This window comes from Mya arenaria, chromosome 6 (genome assembly GCF_026914265.1).
Source record: "Mya arenaria isolate MELC-2E11 chromosome 6, ASM2691426v1".
Classification (NCBI taxonomy): domain Eukaryota; kingdom Metazoa; phylum Mollusca; class Bivalvia; order Myida; family Myidae; genus Mya; species Mya arenaria.
Genome location: NC_069127.1, coordinates 25738092 through 25760331, shown reverse-complemented (window position 1 = coordinate 25760331; position 22240 = coordinate 25738092). Strand labels below are relative to the sequence as shown.

The 22240-nt window shown below is 36.4% G+C and overlaps 2 protein-coding genes across 7 annotated transcripts in view; one reads left to right on the top strand and one right to left on the bottom strand.

Annotated features, from left to right (window-relative positions):
* Nucleotides 1-5864, top strand: part of LOC128238376 (uncharacterized) — a 20843-nt gene extending 14979 nt beyond the window's left edge. For 5 of the 6 annotated variants that reach the window (XM_052954233.1, XM_052954239.1, XM_052954236.1 and 2 more), the window contains exons 3-6: nucleotides 989-1221; nucleotides 2456-2701; nucleotides 3004-3091; nucleotides 3737-5864. In XM_052954233.1, coding sequence (XP_052810193.1) covers nucleotides 989-1221; nucleotides 2456-2701; nucleotides 3004-3091; nucleotides 3737-4827 — 1658 coding nt within the window. In that variant the 3' untranslated portion in view covers nucleotides 4828-5864. The remainder of the gene's footprint in view (nucleotides 1-988; nucleotides 1222-2455; nucleotides 2702-3003; nucleotides 3092-3736) is intronic. The other variant, XM_052954234.1, reaches the window with a different exon arrangement.
* LOC128238377 (F-box only protein 3-like) lies at nucleotides 5465-22240 on the bottom strand. Its single transcript, XM_052954240.1, has 12 exons — nucleotides 22167-22240; nucleotides 21050-21155; nucleotides 20680-20769; nucleotides 19909-20060; nucleotides 17823-17943; nucleotides 16784-16844; nucleotides 15815-15992; nucleotides 14717-14801; nucleotides 13865-13987; nucleotides 13317-13432; nucleotides 12223-12336; nucleotides 5465-10939 (listed from the first exon to the last, which is right to left on the bottom strand). Exons 2-12 carry the CDS (start codon nucleotides 21124-21126, stop codon nucleotides 10431-10433), a joined length of 1626 nt encoding a protein of 541 aa, XP_052810200.1. The 5' UTR covers nucleotides 21127-21155; nucleotides 22167-22240; the 3' UTR covers nucleotides 5465-10430.

Below are 22240 nucleotides of genomic sequence, written 5' to 3'. Positions count from 1 at the left end.
ATGCCAAAAAAAACACCGAGGCAGCTGCCTCGGTATGCCTCAGTGTAGCTACGGCACTGATGAATGAGTTGTCATATCTACGAAAAAGTGAACAAGTTGACATTGGCAACCTGTCTTGTTATAACTCGTCAAGTCGAACGAACAACACGTCGACAACACTTCGTAATCAGAATAACCTAATAAGTGGATAAGTCGATCTAACGTTGGCAACATGTCACGTTATAACCCGTCATGTCGAACAAAAGTCGACAGGACTATGTAATCGGTATATCCATTAGACGCTTCCATATATTCTTTAATGCAATGCTTTGTATGCTGAAGTCCTGGGAATGCATGTATTAAGTCAGAAGTTGAAATGCTACTGGACAAGGTGACTCTTTAAGATCTTTAAATTGTACTATTCATTAGAATGACGACAGGTATACCATGCGCTAAGAAAATATCCGTTCCGTTTAAGTCTATATTATTTTTCTACGGAAAAAGAATTAATTACTCACTTAAAAAACAACAACATCGAACTATGATAAAGAATGTCGACCTAGGCAAAAACTGGGTGTAATATTCTAGAAAAACGTGACAAATTAATTAAAAAAATAACAGAGATTCGGAGCAAATGTATTTAACGCATGTCAATCAAATTACAGGCGCTATCAAAGGAGAGGTTAGAGAAACGCTAGGATGAGTATACAGTCGAACCTCGTTGACTCGAACTCCAAGGGACCGGCAAAAATACCTCGAGCCTCGAAAAGTTCGAGCCAAGCGGGAATGCTTTCCCTCAGGTTAAAGAAATCGGTCCTTAACATCCAGTTAGAGCTAACAAGGCATTCGGGCCAGCGGGGTTCGACTGTAATACACATGGTTTGAAAACAACAACAACAACAACAACAACAACAACGACGACGACACTGGATACTTCGATTTGGTCTCAAAACCATGTTGTAAAGAGGAGTATGACAATAAATGATAGATTTTCCATCTCTTTTAACAGGGTATCCATCCCTTGACTACATCAACGGAATCCCCCGGAAGACGCAGCTGTGCCTCTCCTTCGATGAGGCGGCCTATCGCGCGTACATGGTGACGTTGTACCCGCGCCTGGGCGGCCGCCGCTACGACATGTACCGCATAGACAAGACCCGGCGCCTCATCCGCGTGGAGGCCAGGTCGCCACGGCAATTGAAGGACATGAAGTACCAAGGCAGCCTGATTATTATACCATATGTACGTAATTACAGCGTCAACGTCAGGCTTACGTAAATGGTTGCAACATTGTACGTAACGTTAGTGCGTTTTGTTAAAACAATACGAGATATGGTTAAAAGGTATGTTACCTGTGTCAGAACTTCAAAGCTTTACATCATCTACACAAATAAGTTTTCAATATCTGGAGCATGTCTGCAAAGTTCCATCAAACGCGGATGCTAACAACAGTGATTAAAAACAGTAGATTTTCTTGTCAACTTATAAGTATTCTTTTGTCGACAAACAGGTGAAGTACATAAAGCGCCCACTTTTTGACGGGTTTTTTCAGGACCTCGATTACGTTTTTGTTACAACAAAAAATAATGTTTTGAAAATATAAATAAACAAATAATATATGAAAATCTAGAGGCCAGGTAAATCAATGACTTGTACACTGTCATGCATATGTTGCAGTCCTTTGCTAATTCTGAAATACCAACATGTTACACGAATCTTGAAAAAAAAAATATATTTTCGAAAATATTTAATTGCTTGAACAGCGCCATATAAAGCTCAATTTAGATATCTGTTTTTTCGATCACCACCGCATTTATAACCAAGTACAGAATTAAAATTATAATACACATCTGAGAGTTCATGCAGAGTGGTTATTTCCTGAACAAAGTTAATTAAGCAGAAAACGTTTATAATTAGTGTGCGATAAAAGATTATTATAAAACCATACTTTCACGTCGTAGTCAAGTAATGAAAATCTCGTTCAGTTTTAATCATGAGAAAATGCACGTAATGTGACCGGTGTACAGCGTTTAGTGTCTGTGGACGGCGTCTAGTGTCTACGGACGGCGTCTGTGTCTGCGGACGCTGTATAGTGTCTGAAGACAGCGTCTATTGTCTGCGGACGGCGTCTGTGTCTGCGGACGCTGTTTAGTGTCTGAAGACGGCGTCTATTGTCTGCGGACGGCGTCTGTGCCTGCGGACGCTGTTTAGTGTCTGAAGACGGCGTCTATTGTCTGCGGACGGCGTCTGTGTCTGCGGACGCTGTCTAGTTTCTGCGGACGGCGTCTAGTGTCTGCGGACGATTTATAGCGTCTGCCGGCGGCGTCTATTGCCATTAGACGGTGTCTATATATGCCCACTGGTTTGCTTACATTTTTCAAAGAGCACACCAGCGACAGAAATACATTTGTTGTTAGAATAAGATGCAAATATGTTTATATCTGCATAAAAATCCGCTATTTCTGTTTAAATCTAGGATGAAGCAGACGACAGGCCAGCGCCCGTGATCCATCGCAATTTTGATGATGTGTACTCAGGCAACGGGGTCGGCACGTGCTCGTCGCTAGGCAATCCTCTAAACCTAATACAGAACTTCAACATCCCCCTTCCAAGCCTGCCCGAGGGGACGGAGGTCATAAACCATAAACCGGAAGTGAGGCGTCCCACCATCGCATCTCAGACTATGACGTCATCTCTGAAATCTGACGTCAGTTTGCAGGTTGTACGTGCGATGTATGTCCCTTAAAAGTCGGATTTAGAATTCAACATTTTGACCGTAGCCCCCAGGATAGCCAACTGCATCTACAATATCCTTAAATATATAGTATTTTGTTATTCATATAACTTGTGTCATTTCACATTTTAAAAACTTGAAAAGAAGAAAGTCCTTGCGGACCAAACATGTTTAAAGATCAAGCTGTCCTAAAGGATATACTTGTTTTTATAAACTAAACCTCAAGATTCAATTTAATTATGATGCTTTTTTTGTCTTTACATATATTTATACATGCATGTGTTTTACAGACGAAGGCTTCTATGAACGGTGATGGCTCTCACTCCGACATGGACGTCGACAAGACAACGGCAGCAACCAGCCCAGGGCAACTCATTGGTAAGGTTGAGCATTCACATCTTGAGCATGCAGACAAAATCTACGCCGTAGAAACTATCGTAACTACTCGGCTTATATTGATAGATAATAGCCGAGCAAGTTCCGATTGACCGTAGACAGTCGTGCGGGTTTGTTCCCGTACTGGTTAAATAGCTATTAATTCCGTTCAAGAAGCACCACTAGATGCACTGAACATAGAACGATATTTTAAAAATAAAAATAAACATGGTGCAAGAAAATCAAACGCCATTTTTTTTTTCTACTCCTGATTATTTAACGTGTATCCCTTGTATTATAATAGATTTGTTTTGAATTTACTAATTACTAAGAAATGCATACAAAATATAGAATCACAGCGCACACAGCGTTGCATATCGTTCTTCCGTAAAGTTAAAATTTTGGTCAAGGATGGTGTCGTTAAAATACAAGCGAATCTAAAATGTTTCACACGTTTTGAAGCAGAATATAGCATAGTCTTTAAGGCTAAGACATATTTTCATATATTTTCTGTCGAAAAAGTTATTTAGGAATTAACGTCTCTTTCTTGTTTGTTTACATCGGTTTTGACCCGTGGTGATCCATGTGAGAACCCCGTCGAAGTCACGTGATTCCTCACCCTGAACATGAACCATTTTTATTCCACAGAGAGCACCAAACTCCTGAAGAGGGCGTTTGAGTCTAGATCCTCCTTGAAATCCGTCAAGAAAATCCAGGTGAAGGCAGAATCCATTTTCACTGACCTGCTTAACGCCTACCGTGAGGATGAAACCTTGGAGACCCATCGCCTCGTGGTTTGTATCCAAGACGAGTGTGGACTTCCGGTCTCCGACACTTCCAACAGTTCTGTACTTGTCGCCTTCTGGGATGAAGCTTTCAAGAAACATTTTACCGGGAACCACCACCTAGTCCCAACCCTGGATCCGAGCGCGGGGGAGGATCTGTTCCAAATATTTGGGCGTGTTTTGGTCCACGGGCTGATTCAGGAGAGTTATCTCCCTCTGTGCTTTTCGCCTGCTTGCCTTTCATTCATTCTAGCTAACACTTGCAGTGACCAGCTGAGTCTCAGTTCATTCTACCAGGCCATGTCGAAAACGGAACGCGAGGTCCTTCTAGCAGCCCTAGCTGAGGCGAAGCTCGGCTTGGAGAATTTTTCACCAAGAATCGACAGAAGCATAAAAACGGTGCTGGGTAGCTACGGATGCAAGCAGCTTCCTCAAACATACGACCTTGACAGCAGTATCCCTAACATAGCAAAGAGCTTTCTCTTGCACCGCCCCTACTGGGCGCTTTGCCAAATTCAGGAAGTATTCTGTCAGTCCGAAATCGACATTTCCGGCATTACAGAAGATGACATCATTCAGGTATATAAAGTCTTGTCGCCGGATGTCCCATCTCTACTTCTACGACTTAAATACATTTTCTCGGAAGCAGACGATGAGCGGGAATCTGAAGAAAAGGTCAAGGACATCTTTGAAGAGTATTTGCATAAACTTTCAGAAACGGAGGTACAAAAGCTGTTACAGCACTGGTGCGGATATGACTGTTTGTGCGTTGAGCTTCTGTCTGTTCGATTTCAGGGGGAAGAACCCAGAAAGAGTATGTTTGATGCTAAATTGTCTACCATGTACTTGCCATCGTCAGTAACTTCCGGTCAAGAGTTGTCCCAGTTTCTGGACGCACAAATGTCGTCTGTTTACACGTCAGAATCAGGAAGTAACTGGGAATACACGCTTTAGCCGGGAAAATAACGATGACACCGTTTAAGTACATACTATTTTAAATATTGCTGGCGATTGATTAATTCAATGCTTAAAAAACAAGAATATGCATAAACACGAATTTAAACACGAATTTTGATGCAGTTTGGAATTGCCACATTTTTTATCCGGATGAAATAGTGGTCTATGTTACTGATTTAATAATAATTATTTAAGTAAACAAGACAAATATTGAATTATGATGCAGTTTCGAATTGCCATATTTTTATCCTATTTTTATCGCGATGAAATAGTGGCCTTTGTAACTGGTTTAATAATAATTATTTAAGTAAGCAAGACAAATGTTGAATTATGATGCAGTTTCGAATGGCCACATTTCTATCCTATTTTTATCGCGATGAAATAGTGGTCGTTGTAACTGGTTTAATAATAATTTAATAATAAGACAAAAATGTTGAATTATGTGTGAGTTGCCATATTGATACTGTGTCTAGTCATTTTTTAGTTTGTGACATTACATTGGTGTATTTTAATCTGTAAACAACTGCAGGAAATACATTCCATATACTAGTATTCATTTATTTACAAACAAAGATAATGCTGTTTACCAAACATGGCTGACTTTGTTTTCCAATCTTGAAATAATACAGGAACATTTGGGAAAGTACAATTTATTAAAAAACTTTTATATATTTTCATTAACAACAATACAGTGACCATTCACCGGTAGTCAGGCAAAACTTAACATACATACGTTGTACATAGTACAGAAAATTATCAATGATGTTGGAAATTATTGAATGAGCCACGTCCAGCGAATTTGGTTCTTTTGGGCAAACTTTTAATTTCTGATAATTTAACCTAAAACCAAATAATAATACCAGATGAAACATTTAAGATATAAAAATTGGGTACTTTAATGCATTTTATTTATCATTTTTAGGAGTCAACTTAGTCGATTGGAGTATTGTGTTTTGATTCAATTAATGTTAACTTATTTATTGCAATTTCCTGACTTTTATCCTTAACTTCCTGGAGTGTGAAATTTCGATTTAGTAAGCAGAAGGATGACTTCTAAATAGCAAAGCAATTAACTTAAATAATGAAGATACTATATATTTATAAATGCATTTGCAGATGACAGTATTTTGACGTCACTAAAATGATCTATTTTTGACAGCTGCGGTTTATGTAATTTAGTGTTTGAAGTTATATTTTGTCTAGTTGTATTGAAGTGTATCGTGGTAAATCAGTAGTCAGGCATTTTTAATTAAAATCAGGTAGATCAGCTGGTTTGAACAGAAGTTCGGCCCGTAGACAAAACATAATTTTGAGCACCAAACCTTTCAGTGTTTGTTCATATGAGTATTATCAATTTAAAAAGGTTGCCCAGCACATGCTAGGTGTTACCATGTTTAAATTGGTAAATTCATATTAAAAAAAAAACACTGACCTTTACTTATCATGGCTGTCTCAAGGAATAACAGCCAGGTTTTTCAAACATATATGTATAAAAATCCTGCAACGTCCGTGCTTGAGAACGCTTGGGCTCATTTCATTTTGCAATTTACAAAACTTTTTAAAGAACAGAATTACAACTAAGAATTATACATGTATACCAAATGTGAAATCTAAAAAGATCCAAGTGTTTCCAATTATGATGTAACTTGGCCTTGTTGTTCATATTTCACAATTAACGAAAACAACATTTGTGATGTAGGTTCTCATTAAGAATGCTTATACACACATGCACTGTAAATAATCATTAATTCCTGATTTGGAGCTAATCTCTGAGACTATCTTGGAATGATAATATTATTTTGTGATATATGTATATAACTTGTAGTCCCACATCATGACCAAAGATTTTTACAATGTGTGTAAATCATGTGCCATTCTTATAACAATATGTTCGATATATATTTTCTGCAATATACAATGTGAATACTTGTATGCAAAAATAAACAATGTAAATGCATCCCTCTTGTTTGGTGTTTATATTTTGATTATTTTTTTCAAAACATCTATATTTTAATGCAACTAAAGTAGGATACATACAAAAACGAAAACAACATTCTTGTATTGAACAAAACAAAAATAATAACAAACAAAATGAAAGCATCAAAGCAGATACCAATGCTGGTCTGTTTTTTTTTTTTTAAATCAATCAAGAGACATAGTTGGGAATGTTCTATCATGGTTATACCTCAATTCTTTACCTAACTTTTGTAATGTCCTAATCCTAAATTTCATTACATGCTTTCCAGTGGTTTAAAGATATTGATCAGCAAAATAAAAAGGATATTTCACTGTTTGAAAAATGAAAATATCATTTTGATATTTTTTGAAAATTTAGCCTGTTTTGCTAACCAAATTATACATGCAAGCATGCACAGGACTGAGACAAAATATCAATTATGTCGGATCCAAAATGACAATGAGTGTGCGTACATTTATTTCATTATTTATATAATCAGTTAAATGTCTTTTAATACCACTTTTAGCAGGGGTGTGATTTGTCCGTTGATCTTATAGCCCCAGGGACCCCCCCCCCAAAAAAAGAGAAAAAGATTCTTCTTTTTTTTTCAGCTGATTTAAAAAGTTTCTAGAGAGCTTTTGGTTGTTAGAGTTGATATTCCAGTTTGCTTCAAATTTAAAGTCAGAAGAACCCTCAAAAGAGCTTCTAAAAAGCCAGTTTTTCTTCTACGGCAGTGTGCTTTTGATCCCAAAAGTGCCCCCGAGAACCCAATGGTTTCTGCTCTGAGTCGCCAGGTCAATCTCATCCCTGTTTAGGCATATATATTAAAATGAATTAAAAAAAATTTTGTTTTAGTTTAAAATCGTATATATTCCACCTTGAACTACCAAAAGGGAACATAACTTCGCCCCTCATAAAAAATCACTTTTGGTGCTCACTCGGAGTATTATATTGCGATCATACACTGAATCAAACAATAACCCTCTAAATCCATGTTTATAACTATGTAATATAGTTAATACTACGGTATACTTTGTATTGATTTTGGATTGCTTTACTATTGATACGTTTAATAAATATTGGTTAAACCAAAGGATATATTTCAAAAACTATTTTTGACACAGTTATGGAACTTGCCACACATGTGCATATTGCAATAAAGTAAATGAGATCAAAGGTCCATGCTAATACATGCATCTTTTACACTTTTCTAGTCGTGACTAACAAGTGTTTCCATGACAGCAACCATGATAACACCAAGGCTATGACAATGGCTTGACTTATTTTCCCTCAAAACAGTAAAAAAGAAGAACAATAGCAGACAAGCAAAAAAGGAGATTTGCCTCTGCCGGCAGTGCAATAAAAAATCAACAAGAAAAAATACAAAATATTTGTGGGGTCATGATTACCAACAGTTTCAAGTCTGAGTTCAGACTCAAGTGACAAAACTGCAAATCTTCACTTCCTTGAATTTTTCCCTCAAGTTGAGTTATGATGATGAAATTTGATGAATTTTATTACTATTTCAAATTGCTCAATTATTTACCTTTATTATCGTAAAACGAATGGAAAAAAGTTTTTGAATACAAAAGAAGTACTTTTCTGAGTCTAGACTTGAGACTGTAATCATAGCTCCTGGCCAAACTTCCTATCTGGCCTTAAAATTGGCAACAATTTTAAGCACGATTAAATCATTAACAATATATTAAAGCGGCAGAAACAAAAATAAACAAAAAATACATGTGAAACAATGGGGTTAAACATATTACATGTCACTTGTGCATTCATTTAACATTATTGGATCTTAAAGCAGGCAAGCAACACAGTGGGCATACTCTAAACAGTAAAGATGGTATGCCATACATGCCATATCCCCCGGCGGGGGGAAAAATCCCCCAGAATTTCTACCCATCCCCTGGTCCCCCGCCAGGGCAGGGGATCCATATCCCCTGGAATTAAAAAAAATAATAATCAAAACTTGCTTAAGGTTGACAGTGGAAAGCATCAATAATATTATGAGTCTGAAATTCCATGAAGGACCATGATGACTAAATCCAAAAATTATTGTAATTTGAATGTATTTCAGTATTTATTCTTATATTATGAATGCAGATATTGCGCAAATTTTCGTCGCGTAAAAATCCCCTGGTGTAATAGCAAAATCCCCTGGAATTCAGACCAAAATCCCCTGGGAAGCCTCTCAGAAATATGGCATGTATGGTATGCTCAAACTGATCATTAAAACATAGTCTTTTGTTCCTAGTTTGCTTATTAATATAACAGACTAACTCAAAAGTGGATGCTTTAGCAATACAATGTGCAATAATATGGTTATCTTAACCCTTTGCATGCTGGGTAAATTGTCGTCTGCTCAAAAATGTTGTCTGGTTTATTCTTAATTTCTTTCAATTTACGTAAAACTTTGGGGATATATTGACTGAGTGGCAAACAGCTTGGAACCTGACCAGGCGCCGAGTTACTCGGTGTCTGGTCTGGTTCCAAGCTGTTTGCAAAGCCTTTAAAATCGCCATCAGCAGCCTAAGGGTTAACGGTTGGAAATAAAGAATTGATATTGGCCTATACTCCTTTAGTGTTTTCAAGATACTGCCAACAAACATTTTGAGAAGCAAAAAAGCTTTTGATTCAATTCTAATGATTTTATATGAAACTAATTTTATTTAATGACCCTGACCTTGACCTTTGATGTACTAGTAATAACAAGATGATATAATCACCACCTCTCCTTTAAACTAGAGTATATTCAAGCTACAGCCAACAAAGACAATAATAAAAAGCAAACTTATTATACCTTATTTAGAATAAAAAATGTATGCATTGAATCAGTACTATGTGAAAAATAAATAATCAGTACTATGTGAAAAATAAATTTGAATTATTTTTTTTGGTAAAACAAAAACTCTTAATAATTTCATGAGAAATGTATTTTTATTTCAATACCATGGACCTAGACCTTTGGCCCATCAGTGATTATGATGTAATGATGTAATGACATGTTCCTAACTCCAGTAGTTGAGTCATTTTTTGATAATTATGGACAGGCTGAACATTAGTCACAATGGTAATACATCTCTTCCAATTGTTTTAATGAACTAATTTTAATTTAATGGCATACGCACTACATGACTATGTAAGATCGTAATAAAAAAGATACTGTTGCAGTGGTCAAAATTAACACAAGCCCACAAGCCCTGCACTGGTAAAATATCTTCTTGGCTTGCTCAAAATTCTGAATTTTATAAAGGAGGGCTGGTTTAAAATTTTATTGCCAAGCAATAATATAAGAATTCAGACTTTGTCATCCAAAAGTCTAATTCCGATGACTGCTGTTGTCCCCATTAACCATAAGCAGGATTAATCAGGATTGAGAGCTTTGAACTTATGACTATTGTAAAGATGTTTTTTTGCTTGGACATTTGCATTCAAAACATTGAAATGAATATAATACATTAGAAACAATTTCAAAAGAAGTCTAAGCCCCTTTACCTTGCTTTGGGCATGAAGCCTTCATACTCATACAGTCACTCGGGTAATTTTCAAAGTTGAACCCCTGAACAGTACAAGGTACTTTATTCCAATAATTTACAAAGCCATATTTGACAATCTTCAGTACCGGTACATGTATTTATTGTACATTTTCATCCCCCATGTCTTCAACTTCATCTTCTCCACCTATTTCTTCAGCACCACCTTCCACACTGTTATTTTCAGCATTTTCTACCTCATGGTTTCCATGAATGTTATCATTCTCACCCTCATTTTCATCTTCAACCTCCTCGTCTTCACCTTCCAATTCCTCATGGGGATCGACCAAATCTTCATATGGATCCCCCAAATCCTGATGCAGATCAACATAATGTGGATCCAAGAAAGCTTCCTGTGGATCCATAAAATCTAGTTCATCATCACTATCAAGTTCCTCAATTCCATAAAGTTCCTCCTGAGCTTCCATATAATCCTCCATATAATCCTCATCCTCGTTTTCCCCATCCGACTCATCATCTAAGTTATCCTCAAACACAATTCCGTCCGGCCAGAACTGCGCGTGGGGGTTGGGGGCGTACTTCAGTCGAATATCTTCTGATGGTAGAGCCCTCATGTGGTAACGTGGACACTCCACTCTCATCTCTGCACCTACAACATTCATGGTTATTATTGGCTTACAAATATCATATGACACATTTTAACGAAGTATTTGTTTACAATTTAGCACATCATCAACAACATCACAACATCAGTCACATCAAAGAGGTAATATAATGGTCATTTTACTGCAGTTATTTCTAACCTATTCCTGACAGTCTTATTCTGCAAAATTAATCTCAATGCCAATTAACTATATTAAAGTATCGGTTTGTTTTTAGGTAAGAGGCCTGTTTCTACAGTTCATTAAGAATGTACTGAAGTAATAACCAGTGTAGATTGTCTGATTTGCATGGTTAATTTTTTCATATTTTATCAATTTTGACCAATTTGGCAAAGCTTAAAGGGACTGTACACAAAATTGGCAACCAAAAAAAGTTTTTTCTGGAACGAATCTCAGGACAATTATTTGATAGAATGTGTTAAGCTTTGATATCATACTTGTACCAAAATGTAAAAAAAAAATTGTGTCGGAGACCGGGTTCGAACCTGTGTCGCCAAAATTGCAGCCCAGTGTTGTATCCACTGTACTACGAAGGCTCACTCCAAACGAGTGGTATATTTAAGCTATATACCTAACTTACTAATATCACGTGACAACATCGACTAGCCAATCACGCATAAGGAATGAATTCTACTAGGTAGACATACCCAGTAATCTTTTTTAATGGAAAAATACGAAATAACTGCTAAACTTAAATACATGTAAACTGTGGTACTTCAGTTAGTTAGTTTCAATGCATTGTACACATTAATACCAAGTTTAAGTCAGTTTTCAACAAATTTCTTTTTTTCTTGCAATTTGATCATCTGGTGCACAGTTGCTTTAAATATTGCAATGCCATTTCATTATTGACGTACATAAGAAAAAATTCACCATGATTTAAATTTGTGTCCAAAGTGATTCTTGTAAAATCTGGAATATTAAACAGTGCTCGGCCTTACAAGCAGGATTGGGCACCCCACTGCCTTTTTTTCTACACCTTGCTGTGCCCTTTGACAGTCAAATTTCAAAAATAAGTATAAAATTATTAGTGTAAAGATAACAGCTAAGGTCTTCATAACAGACTGTTTGTATTGAAATTAGTGACAACACATACTCAATAAGAACTGAACAGTGGCCCTTGCAAGTGCCCATTCAATGCACATCAAAAGTGCCCTTTCTGACCAAGCACCCTGCCCTTTTCAAATCCTGGCTAGAGCACTGAAAAACCATTGTGAATTTAAAACAATATACAGCATCCTACATAGTGTCCAGCATAATTAGTATGTACCTGTATGTAGGTTTGTAAACATGAAATATCCCTCCATTGAGCCTGTGTCCGTCTGGAATGTGGTACAGCTGATCCATGCAAACTTAGAGCCCGGCTTCATTACAGGGTTCTGGCCTGAAAGTAATACCATTGCACTGATAATGTAGAAAAGTGAACATGAAGTGTTCCGCCCTTGACACGGTGCCAGTCCCAAATGTTGTACAGCTTATTCACCAAACAAACCAGCTTCATCAAAAATGGCTGCAAAGTGGTTTAAATACAACACACAACACATGCAGAAGATGTCTGATGGATATACTTTTAAATGGCATTTTAACTGTGGTCTTACAGCATACTTACATCATAAACTTTCATGAGGACATTATTGAACTCCTCTGTAGTTCCCGTTGGGAAGGTAGATTCTAGCACACCGGATAGGCATTTCCGGTGAATTCAGCCGTGCTGGAAAACTCCATCTGGCATCCCCCCATGCCAGATGAGTCACGTGCTGTGACGTAATACTTTCATTTTCTTTTATTAAACACTAAATGTAACCATAGTTATGAGATTTCAATAGATGAGTTCGATTAATATTAACTTTACAAAAATATTCCTTAAAAACAAAACAAAATAACCCTTAAAAGACATGATATCGAAGGAACTTATTGACGTATGCGGTGAATACAAATTACTGCGCGTCATGACGTCAGTAAACATCATCGCACACGCTTTTTGGTGAAATGTACAAAAACGTGCTTTCTTATGTATTTTCTTCAAAAAAAATGTAATTAAAGGTATGCTAGAAAAAAAAAAATATTATGTGTGTCCGTTCCGGATAGAAAAATCCGACCCTCGGGCACGCTGTGTACCCTGTAACTCGGCAAGCCTCGTTACCTGGCAACGCAGGTGCCCTCGGGTCGGATTTTTTTTATCCGGAACGGGAACACATGACAGATATTATTATTCTTAGATTACTATAATAACAGTCTTTACAAAACAAATAATTACTGACGCATAGCAGATGCAGGGAGATCACAAGAGATGATATATTGATATATTTCTTAAGCTATCCATTATGTTTATTCAAAACGCAGTTCCACATGTTAACCTCTCACCAACAACTCCTTCCCCTGTGACCCGTTCCACCTTGCCGTTGCCATCGGTGACGGTCCAGTGTCGGGTTGTCAGTCTGCACGACTGGCTGTGAGGGGCCTCACTCGGCATCTCCATACTGCAAAAGGGGGTGAAGGTAATAGAGGACATAGTAGTAGTACACATAATAAACCGTCTACGCCAGATTTTACTAAATAAACTATATAATAAACTATACCATAATACAAAATGTTGCATGAATGCTTCATTTTTTATGCTCAGAAATGTTATCTAATAATAACCACTACAATAACAAACTGTTTCCAACATCTAAAATATTGCTTTAAACTTACTTACAAAAATACTGTTTTCTTCATTTTAAGCTTGTCTTAGTTTCTAAGAAAAAGAGTGTGCCGAAACTTTCATTCTACCTTGGCCATACCTCAAAAGCCATTAGATACAATGTTCACATGTGTAGCAAGGCCAATAACTCTATTCAAACTACCGTTAGCTAACCAGCCGACAAACATGTAATTAACAGACTTTATAAAACACTCCAGTAAGGTCTTACATGATCCTGTAGGCAAAGAAGTTGACGGGTGGGGCCGCCCTGGACATGGAGGGTACGTACATAGTGGTCGGCTTTACTGTGATGTGGTGACTTGTTGCTAAGCAGCTTGGCTCGTGGTAAAACCTGCAGTATAAATTCGGATATTCATCAAGTAGTTGACAAGAGGGGTTATAGAGGGGCTGCTCTGGACCTGAAGGGGACATAAATCATGGTCAGCTTAATGGTGGTGTAATAACTTGTTGCCAGACACCTGGGTTCGTGATAAAACCTGCAGCATACACAGGTTACAGCCCATTGCATCTTGAACCTTTTCCCCTCTTTTCTCAATCTATTTCTCTTTACTTACTGTTTACTGATACACCATAGCCATAATAGGCCAAAATGCAACCCAGGCCATAACAAATGCTGGAAATTTCACAAAAATCTGCCTGATCTTTAGTTCAGTTACAATAATAGCTTGTGTGACTTAGGGCATGCTCAGTATCAGAATGATTCTACATGGCAAGCATATTTCTTTATGTTTTTATAGCAGTCTAAAATCAGGAAAATATAAGACGATAAAAAATCACAGAACAAGAATTCTGCGAATCAGATGTTTCGCCTGTCAGCTGCCTCCATAATCTTTCTAGTTAAGGTCACAACAACCATGGCTTGTGACCCATTGTGCATATCAAGTTTGAAGACTTGACACCAAGTTATTCTGAAATAATTGATCAGAAACTGACAGAAAAAGATATTATAAGAAAGTGATCCCTATGTGTTTGCCATGCTTTTCAAGCAATATAAAAATATCTTCTTGTAATAGTGAAATAAATGGAAATGCTACACTAATACAAATACAAATGTTCTTACTTGAAAATGTGTTCCCTGTCCACAAAGAATTCCCCTCTGTCCAGCTTGTCTGCATAGTCACACAGCCACTCCTTGAAAGAATCTCCTGAAATTACACATAGGGGACTTACTTACTTACTTATGAAATAGTGGGGAAACTAGACGTAATAGTTACTGCACTCACAATCAGTTTCCAAACCAATGGGCATACGTCATGTTTAATTTAAATCACTTGTGTTGTCTGGTGTAGTAATTCTTTGGTACCATATTTTCAAGTTCACCATGCAATAAGTAGCATGCAAATATTGAAATATCGCAATTCATCCTAACACTACTTATTGCACAGAAGCTTGTTCTACTCAGGAGCTGGACAAAACATCCCATGGACAAAACATACCATGCCATTTTTGACAACCATTTGTTACCATTTTGATTTGAGAATTATTGCATTAATGAAAGCAAAGAAAACACTCTAAAATGTGTTACAGGAGTATTTTAGCGCACAACAAGAAAAACTAGAGTAAAAGGCAGTAACATGTACTAAAAGAAGGGGGTGCCAATTCTCATCTTTTTTTTTTTTTCAGCTAATCAAGGGGCACAAATATAATAATTTCATGAAAAAATACCATTTTCAATTGTTTCAAGGATATAGTCACAGGTTTTACGCGACAAAAATGACTCAGAAAAAAATGCTATTACAATGATTTTTTTTCTATAAACAGATATGGCAAATAGACACTTGCTGCATAGACATTAATGCTTTTCAAAAACACATGTTACGCTAAACAGAATACATGTACAACTTGGCTTACAAGAACAGGGACCATATTACAGAAGCATCTTAAGTTAAAATTGAATCTTTTCCTTAAATTCAACAAATACCTTACCGGTTTATTTCACTGGTAGAAATTGTTATGTTTAGTCACTCAGTGTATATTTTGCAATCAAAATTTGGAAACTTGAGTTTTTAAAAATGAAAACACGATATCAAAGAATATGTTTTTTAAGAAGTACATGTACAACAATTCCAAATTTACACTGTTAAAATCTGTAAAACAGCCCCAGATCATGGACAAATGAGATATTTAATGTATAAAATGTAGCTAAAGACAACACTACCTGACACAAGGCATTTTGCTGTCCGTGTGGTTAAGTCGTATGTGCCCTCAAATGCACGGTGGTAGATTCTGCCAATCTTGAAATTGTTGATATTTCGACAGCCAATCACCTGACCCCGCCCAGCTGTATTGTCCATGGTGAAACATAAGCTACCTTTGTTGTATACCCTCATGCCTTTCTGCAAGTAGAGATTAATAAGGATAAATGTTAAGGTTCATTTCTTCCTACAAGCCATTCAGAGACAATTATTTAGTGCACTGTTTTCTGTTTATTAGGCTATGTGGCCGAGTCTATTAATTTACTAGGTTTTGACATCACAGATAATGAGCTACTCACCTGAGTTTCAATGATAAACTATAAGCTGGTTATAGCCGATGTATAACAAATTGAAGAACTTATTCTGATGCTCCCTTGAATAAAATATATTTAATTTGTACAACAAATATATCAGAGGAGGAAATTATCAAAAGACTGCAACACTTTCCCTGGTAAAATGCCTTCTGGGCTTGCTTAAATTCTAGAGTTCATATAGCAGGGCTTGTTGAAAAATGATGCCAAGCCCTTATGTAAAAAATTGGGCTTGTTCATCCAAATGTCTAATTTTGATGAATGATACAAAAAACTTTACCCTATTCATAATTCTTGCAGTAATTGATTTGATTTCAATATATTTCACTAATATAATAAATTCCATAAACTGCCCAGTCTCCATTTTAGTCCCATGTTAATCCCAATTGAGAGTGGTCTAGTGGTAAAGTTGCCCCCAGTCACCAAAGAGGTTGTGGGATTTCGATCCCCACCAGGGGTACCTTTTCATGGCCTCTCAAATTGGACAGAGGTACTGGTTTCTACCCAATTTCAGACTTGAGAGTGATCCTTAAAGGCAATCAAGCTTAAAAAAATTAGTACAAACTAACTAGATCTAAATTTGAAAACACAACAAGCAGAAAGCCATCTAAGTTTTCAAACCTGAAAGGGTAGAAGACATTCTGTGCAGAGAAAACTGTGAACTGTACACGACCCCAGCACTCTGAAAGTTCATAAAATAGTATTGTTGCACATGCTGTATTGTTTTGCAAAATAGTATTGTTGCACAAGCTGTATTGTTTTGCAAAATAGTATTGTTGCACAAGCTGTATTGTTTTTTCAAAATAGTATTGTTGCACATGCTGTATTGTTTTGCAAAACAGTATTGTTGCACATGCTGTATTGTTTTTCAAAATAGTATTGCTGCACATGCTGTATTGTTTTGCAAAATAGTATTGCTGCACACGCTGTATTGTTTTGCAAAATAGTATTGTTGCACAAGCTGTATTGTTTTTTCATATAGTATTGTTGCACATGCTGTATTGTTTTGCAAAATAGTATTGTTGCACATGCTGTATTGTTTTGCAAAATAGTATTGTTGCACAAGCTGTATTGTTTTTTTCAAAATAGTATTGTTGCACATGCTGTATTGTTTTGCAAAATAGTATTGTTCACATGCTGTATTGTTTTGCAAAACAGTGTTGTTGCACATGCTGTATTGTTTTTCAAAATAGTATTGCTGCACACGCTGTATTGTTTTGCGAAATAGTATTGCTGCACACGCTGTATTGTTTTGCGAAATAGTATTGCTGCACACGCTGTACTGTTTTGCAAAATAGTATTGATGATAAGTGTATCTTTTATCATATTCTTTCACCACACATAGAACCCTTTCAAATGATACTAAAAGATTATTATGCCACCGGGTATCCAAATTAAATTAGGGCACCTGAAGAACTTAAAATTTGAGATATCAAGAAATGGCGTATGAATTGACCAGTCGCCAATTTTCAATCAAATCAGTTGACCAATTAAAGGATTATATTCAATTCATCAATATAAGCACATGGCTGCATTGCCCAATAGATTAACTGAAAAACCTTGCTAAATGATCTCCACAAGTTGCAGTAATTGCTATGGTGTCTGGACAATTAGCTGCCATAGTTGTAACAATCTATAATTGCTACGACGCTGGCCATACCCTCTTGTACTGAGACTCATCTCCTGGCCGTTGTGTATGCGGTAGGACAGTCTGAAGTCCAAGGGAAGTTTGAAAGGCAACGTCTGCTCTATACTGTCCAGCTCATCTTCAGATAGGCCGTCTGAAATGTATATTTCCATTAGGCCAGCTCATTTATTTTCCATTCTCTTCCATGCCCAGCTTGACTTAAATCACCTATCCTAATGTTTATTCGACATAAAAATCTCTGCTAGAGTAAAAAAATTATATAAGGAAACGTCACCAAATTTAAACTTACCACATGCTTTTTTATCATCAAATAGGGTACTAAAATCTACTCCATTTTTTTTCATAATCTGAATTAATATCACTAAAAATACATGAACATTGATTCTTTTACGTATTGTATATAAATGGTCACTATATAACATTTGAACATGAAGACAATAATGAGTACAAAAACTTATCCCTCAAGAATGAAATTTTGCATTCATACACTTCACTTGGAATTGTACATGTACATGTATACACAAAATATATTATACAACATGTCTTAGCTGCTTATGTTACAAAATGTTATAATTCAATTAAGTAATCCCATCATTTATCATTCATGCTAATAGCATGGGATTACTTGATTGAATTATAACGCACTCTGGGATTTTGGGTCCAAATGAGGTAACCTCGTTTTCAAAATTGACGTCACGCAATTAACTTTTTTTTTCCAATAAAAAATAATTTTAAAGCATTTTCTGTTTTTTGCTGAAGTGTCAGGTAAGATATGCATGATATTCTCATTTTTTTTTAATTAATTTGGGTTGGGAAAAGAATAAGCTTTGTGAATATGAAAATAACTCACTTTCGACTAGATACCTCATTTGGGCCCAAAATCTCATGTTGTGTCACCTATTATGATGTGTGTGTGGTCTATTTGTGATGTTTATATGTTTGTGTCTCTTGATCAGTGTCAATTTGGCTATTGCCTTGTGACTCTTGTTCAGTGTCAATTTGGCTATTGCCTTGTGTCTCTTGATCAGTGTCAATTTGGCTATTGCCTTGTGTCTCTTGTTCAGTGTCAATTTGGCTATTGCCTTGTGTCTCTTGATCAGTGTCAATTTGGCTATTGCCTTGTGTCTCTTGATCAGTGTCAATTTGGCTATTGCCTTGTGTCTCTTGATCAGTGTCAATTTGGCTATTGCCTTGTGTCTCTTGTTCAGTGTCAGTTGGGCTATTGCCTTGTGTCTCTTGTTCAGTGTCAATTTGGCTATTGCCTTGTGTCTCTTGATCAGTGTCAATTTGGCTATTGCCTTGTGTCTCTTGATCAGTGTCAATTTGGCTATTGCCTTGTGTCTCTTGATCAGTGTCAATTTGGCTATTGACTTGTGTCTCTTGATCAGTCAATTTGGCTATTGCCTTGTGTCTCTTGTTCAGTGTCAATTTGGCTATTGCCTTGTGTCTCTTGTTCAGTGTCAATTTGGCTATTGCCTTGTGTCTCTTGATCAGTGTCAATTTGGCTATTGCCTTGTGCCTCTTGATCAGTGTCAATTTGGCTATTGCCTTGTGTCTCTTGTTCAGTGTCAATTTGGCTATTGCCTTGTGTCTCTTGTTCAGTGTCAATTTGGCTATTGCCTTGGGTCTCTTGATCAGTGTCAATTTGGCTATTGCCTTGGGTCCCTTGTTCAGTGTCAATTTGGCTATTGCCTTGTGTCCCTTGATCAGTGTCAATTTGGCTATTGCCTTGTGTCTCTTGTTCAGTGTCAATTTGGCTATTGCCTTGTGTCTCTTGTTCAGTGTCAATTTGACTATTGCCTTGTGTCTCTTGATCAGTGTCAATTTGGCTATTGCCTTGTGTCTCTTGATCAGTGTCAATTTGGCTATTGCCTTGTTCCTCTTGTTCAGTGTCAATTTGGCTATTGCCTTGTGTCTCTTGATCAGTGTCAATTTGGCTATTGCCTTGTTCCTCTTGTTCAGTGTCAATTTGGCCATTGCCTTGTGTCTCTTAACAGGGTTAATATTTTATTTTTTGAAAACTGGGCTTGGCCCTGTTGTTTTCAAAGTTTTATTCATACTGAAACTCAAGTTCACAGCCATCTATAATATATTTTACCATTCAAATATTCATGTATGGAGGGACACCACTCCTTTGTAAATTTCTCAATCTTATTCCAGGCTGTTCGTATGGCAGCATAGTTCTTGTATTTTCCGTAGTCAAGATACCAATACATGAAGTGTTCGTACCATCCCATTCCTTCTGGGCACCTGGACAAATATAAAAATTAGTGTTAGTTCATCCATGATAAAAAAAAATCTAACAACAAAAGCTACATATTTAGTTTGAACTAATTATTTTTACGAGTTATTTCAACTTATATTAATCACTATGGTTGGCATGATTCGTGAGAGTGTGGACTTGTGTTGTTGGTGAAAACAGAGTACCCAAAGAAAACCCATTTGTCCAACTTGTTCACAAACCTAACAATGTGCCCAGGCCTGGAATCAAACCCTGGTCGCCTAGGTGAAAAGCGAGTGCACTTACCACTGCGTTAGCCTAACAACCAATACCACACAGATAAAGACAGCACTTTTTTTTACTAGATACTGAAAGCTGAAATCATACCTGCCTAAGACAATGGAGAGAGGATCAATATGGAAGGGAATAAGGCATTGTATTTTTCAGTTTACCTACATCTTAAATATTATTATTTTTTTTTTTTAATATTTTAAATAAATTAATGTTAATGTTCTTTTGACCACTCAAAAAGGACAACAGTATGGCTTGTTGCTACCCTTAACCCAGGAAACCAACTCATCAGTGATCCATATTGGTTATAGATATATTTTAAGCTAATTTCATCAAGGAAGCGCAAACAGATCATACTCATTATCAACAAAGTAGTGAAGGCACTGCCATTTCCACAACGAGTCATCTGGAACCAGTTGCCTCAGTCGCCTGCAAGTCTTTAACACCCTAAAACAAAACGCATACATGTGAATATTTAATATATTCCTCTTCCTGTATTAGTTAATACAATTTTGGTAAAGCACTTCAAAGTAAATAAGATTCTAGTAGAGAAATGAGTGTGATGGAAATATATATTTTTAAATATATTATTATCAAGCATTTAATTTCTATTGACCACATATTTTTAACTGTAGCATAAAGTGTTGTGTCCATTGAATAGATGTAAATTGCCTTTCTCTTAAACAAATCTTCAAATACATTTTTATAAATAAGTAAATATTACTACCGGACCAAATCCTTGTAATGCAAGCCTCGAAGAATCATGAGCAAGGACTCATCTGGCAGACTTAGAAGGCCTGCCATAGTTGAAATATCCTTGCTCTTCAAGTGTTCTGAAAGGTTGAAAATTCAAATAAAATAGGAGATGAGTCGCATGAAATGATACATTGCTTTACAGTGAAAAAGCTCATCATAATCGTGAAATTTCCCAACACAAGAAACATCTGAGTTTGTTACTAAATGGTAAGTCATATTTCTGATATCATGTAAATAATGGCAAACATGTTTATTTTTTTTTCTGACATCATGTATACAGTGTTCTCAATAATAACAGGCTAATGTCCAAAATGGATTATTTAAATGGCATTGGGCCGGTTCAAATCTGGAAAAAGTAAATGAAATTTATTTAGAATAAGTAGTAGCTGGTTGGTTACATTAATATTTGAGACCGTTCAACCAAAACATATTGAGAACCCTGTGTGTTAGTCATGCAGGCATACTCAAAATGCTGTATGCTAAAACCAGACTTCATCACCTAGCGCCACCAAATAATTTAGGTGTATGTTGGCATAACAGGACAAGGATGGAATCATTCCTACCTTGTCATTTGTAGCAGTGGTTGAAATTAACACAAGCCCGCAAGCACTGCACAGTAAAATGTCTTACAGCTTGCTCAAAATCTTAATTTTATATAGCAAGGCTTGTTAACAAATTTGGTGCCAAGCAATAGTATAAGAATTCCTGATGAAAATCGATGACAACCATTTAAAAAAAGACTGTTGGTATTGTGCATGTAACTCGCAACACATGCATAACACTGCTATAGTGAATGAAGTTCTAAAATAATAGAGTTACACGAGAATCTATGTATTTACTCAGTGAATGAAGTTCTAAAATAATAGAGTTACACGAGAATCTATGTATTTACCGAGAAGAAACTCTGTTATTGTTGAGTGCTCTTTTTTACATTTTGATAAAAAAATATATTTTTTTTACATTAAAATTTAAAGACATTTTTTTACGGAGCGTCAGTGGATGCATTTAAACTAGCAGATAAAGAGAAATCATATGTTTCTTTTTTAATGTCTAATCTATCATCTAATGTCAATTAATCTTCAACTTACTTGTGTTGATAGTTTACTCGAGTGGAAACTGTCAAAATCTGAAGAATACTTCCAAGCGTTTAAGCGACCCTGAC

Coding starts and splice junctions, on each gene's coding strand:
- LOC128238377 (XM_052954240.1), bottom strand. CDS start 21,126: ATGGCAGGCCTTCTAAGTCTGCCAGATGAGTCCTTGCTCATGATTCTT. Junction 20,770..21,049: donor CATTACAAGGATTTGGTCCG/GTAGTAATATTT, acceptor GTTTTGTTTTAG/GGTGTTAAAGACTTGCAGGC. Junction 17,944..19,908: donor CATACATGAATATTTGAATG/GTAAAATATATT, acceptor TATACATTTCAG/ACGGCCTATCTGAAGATGAG.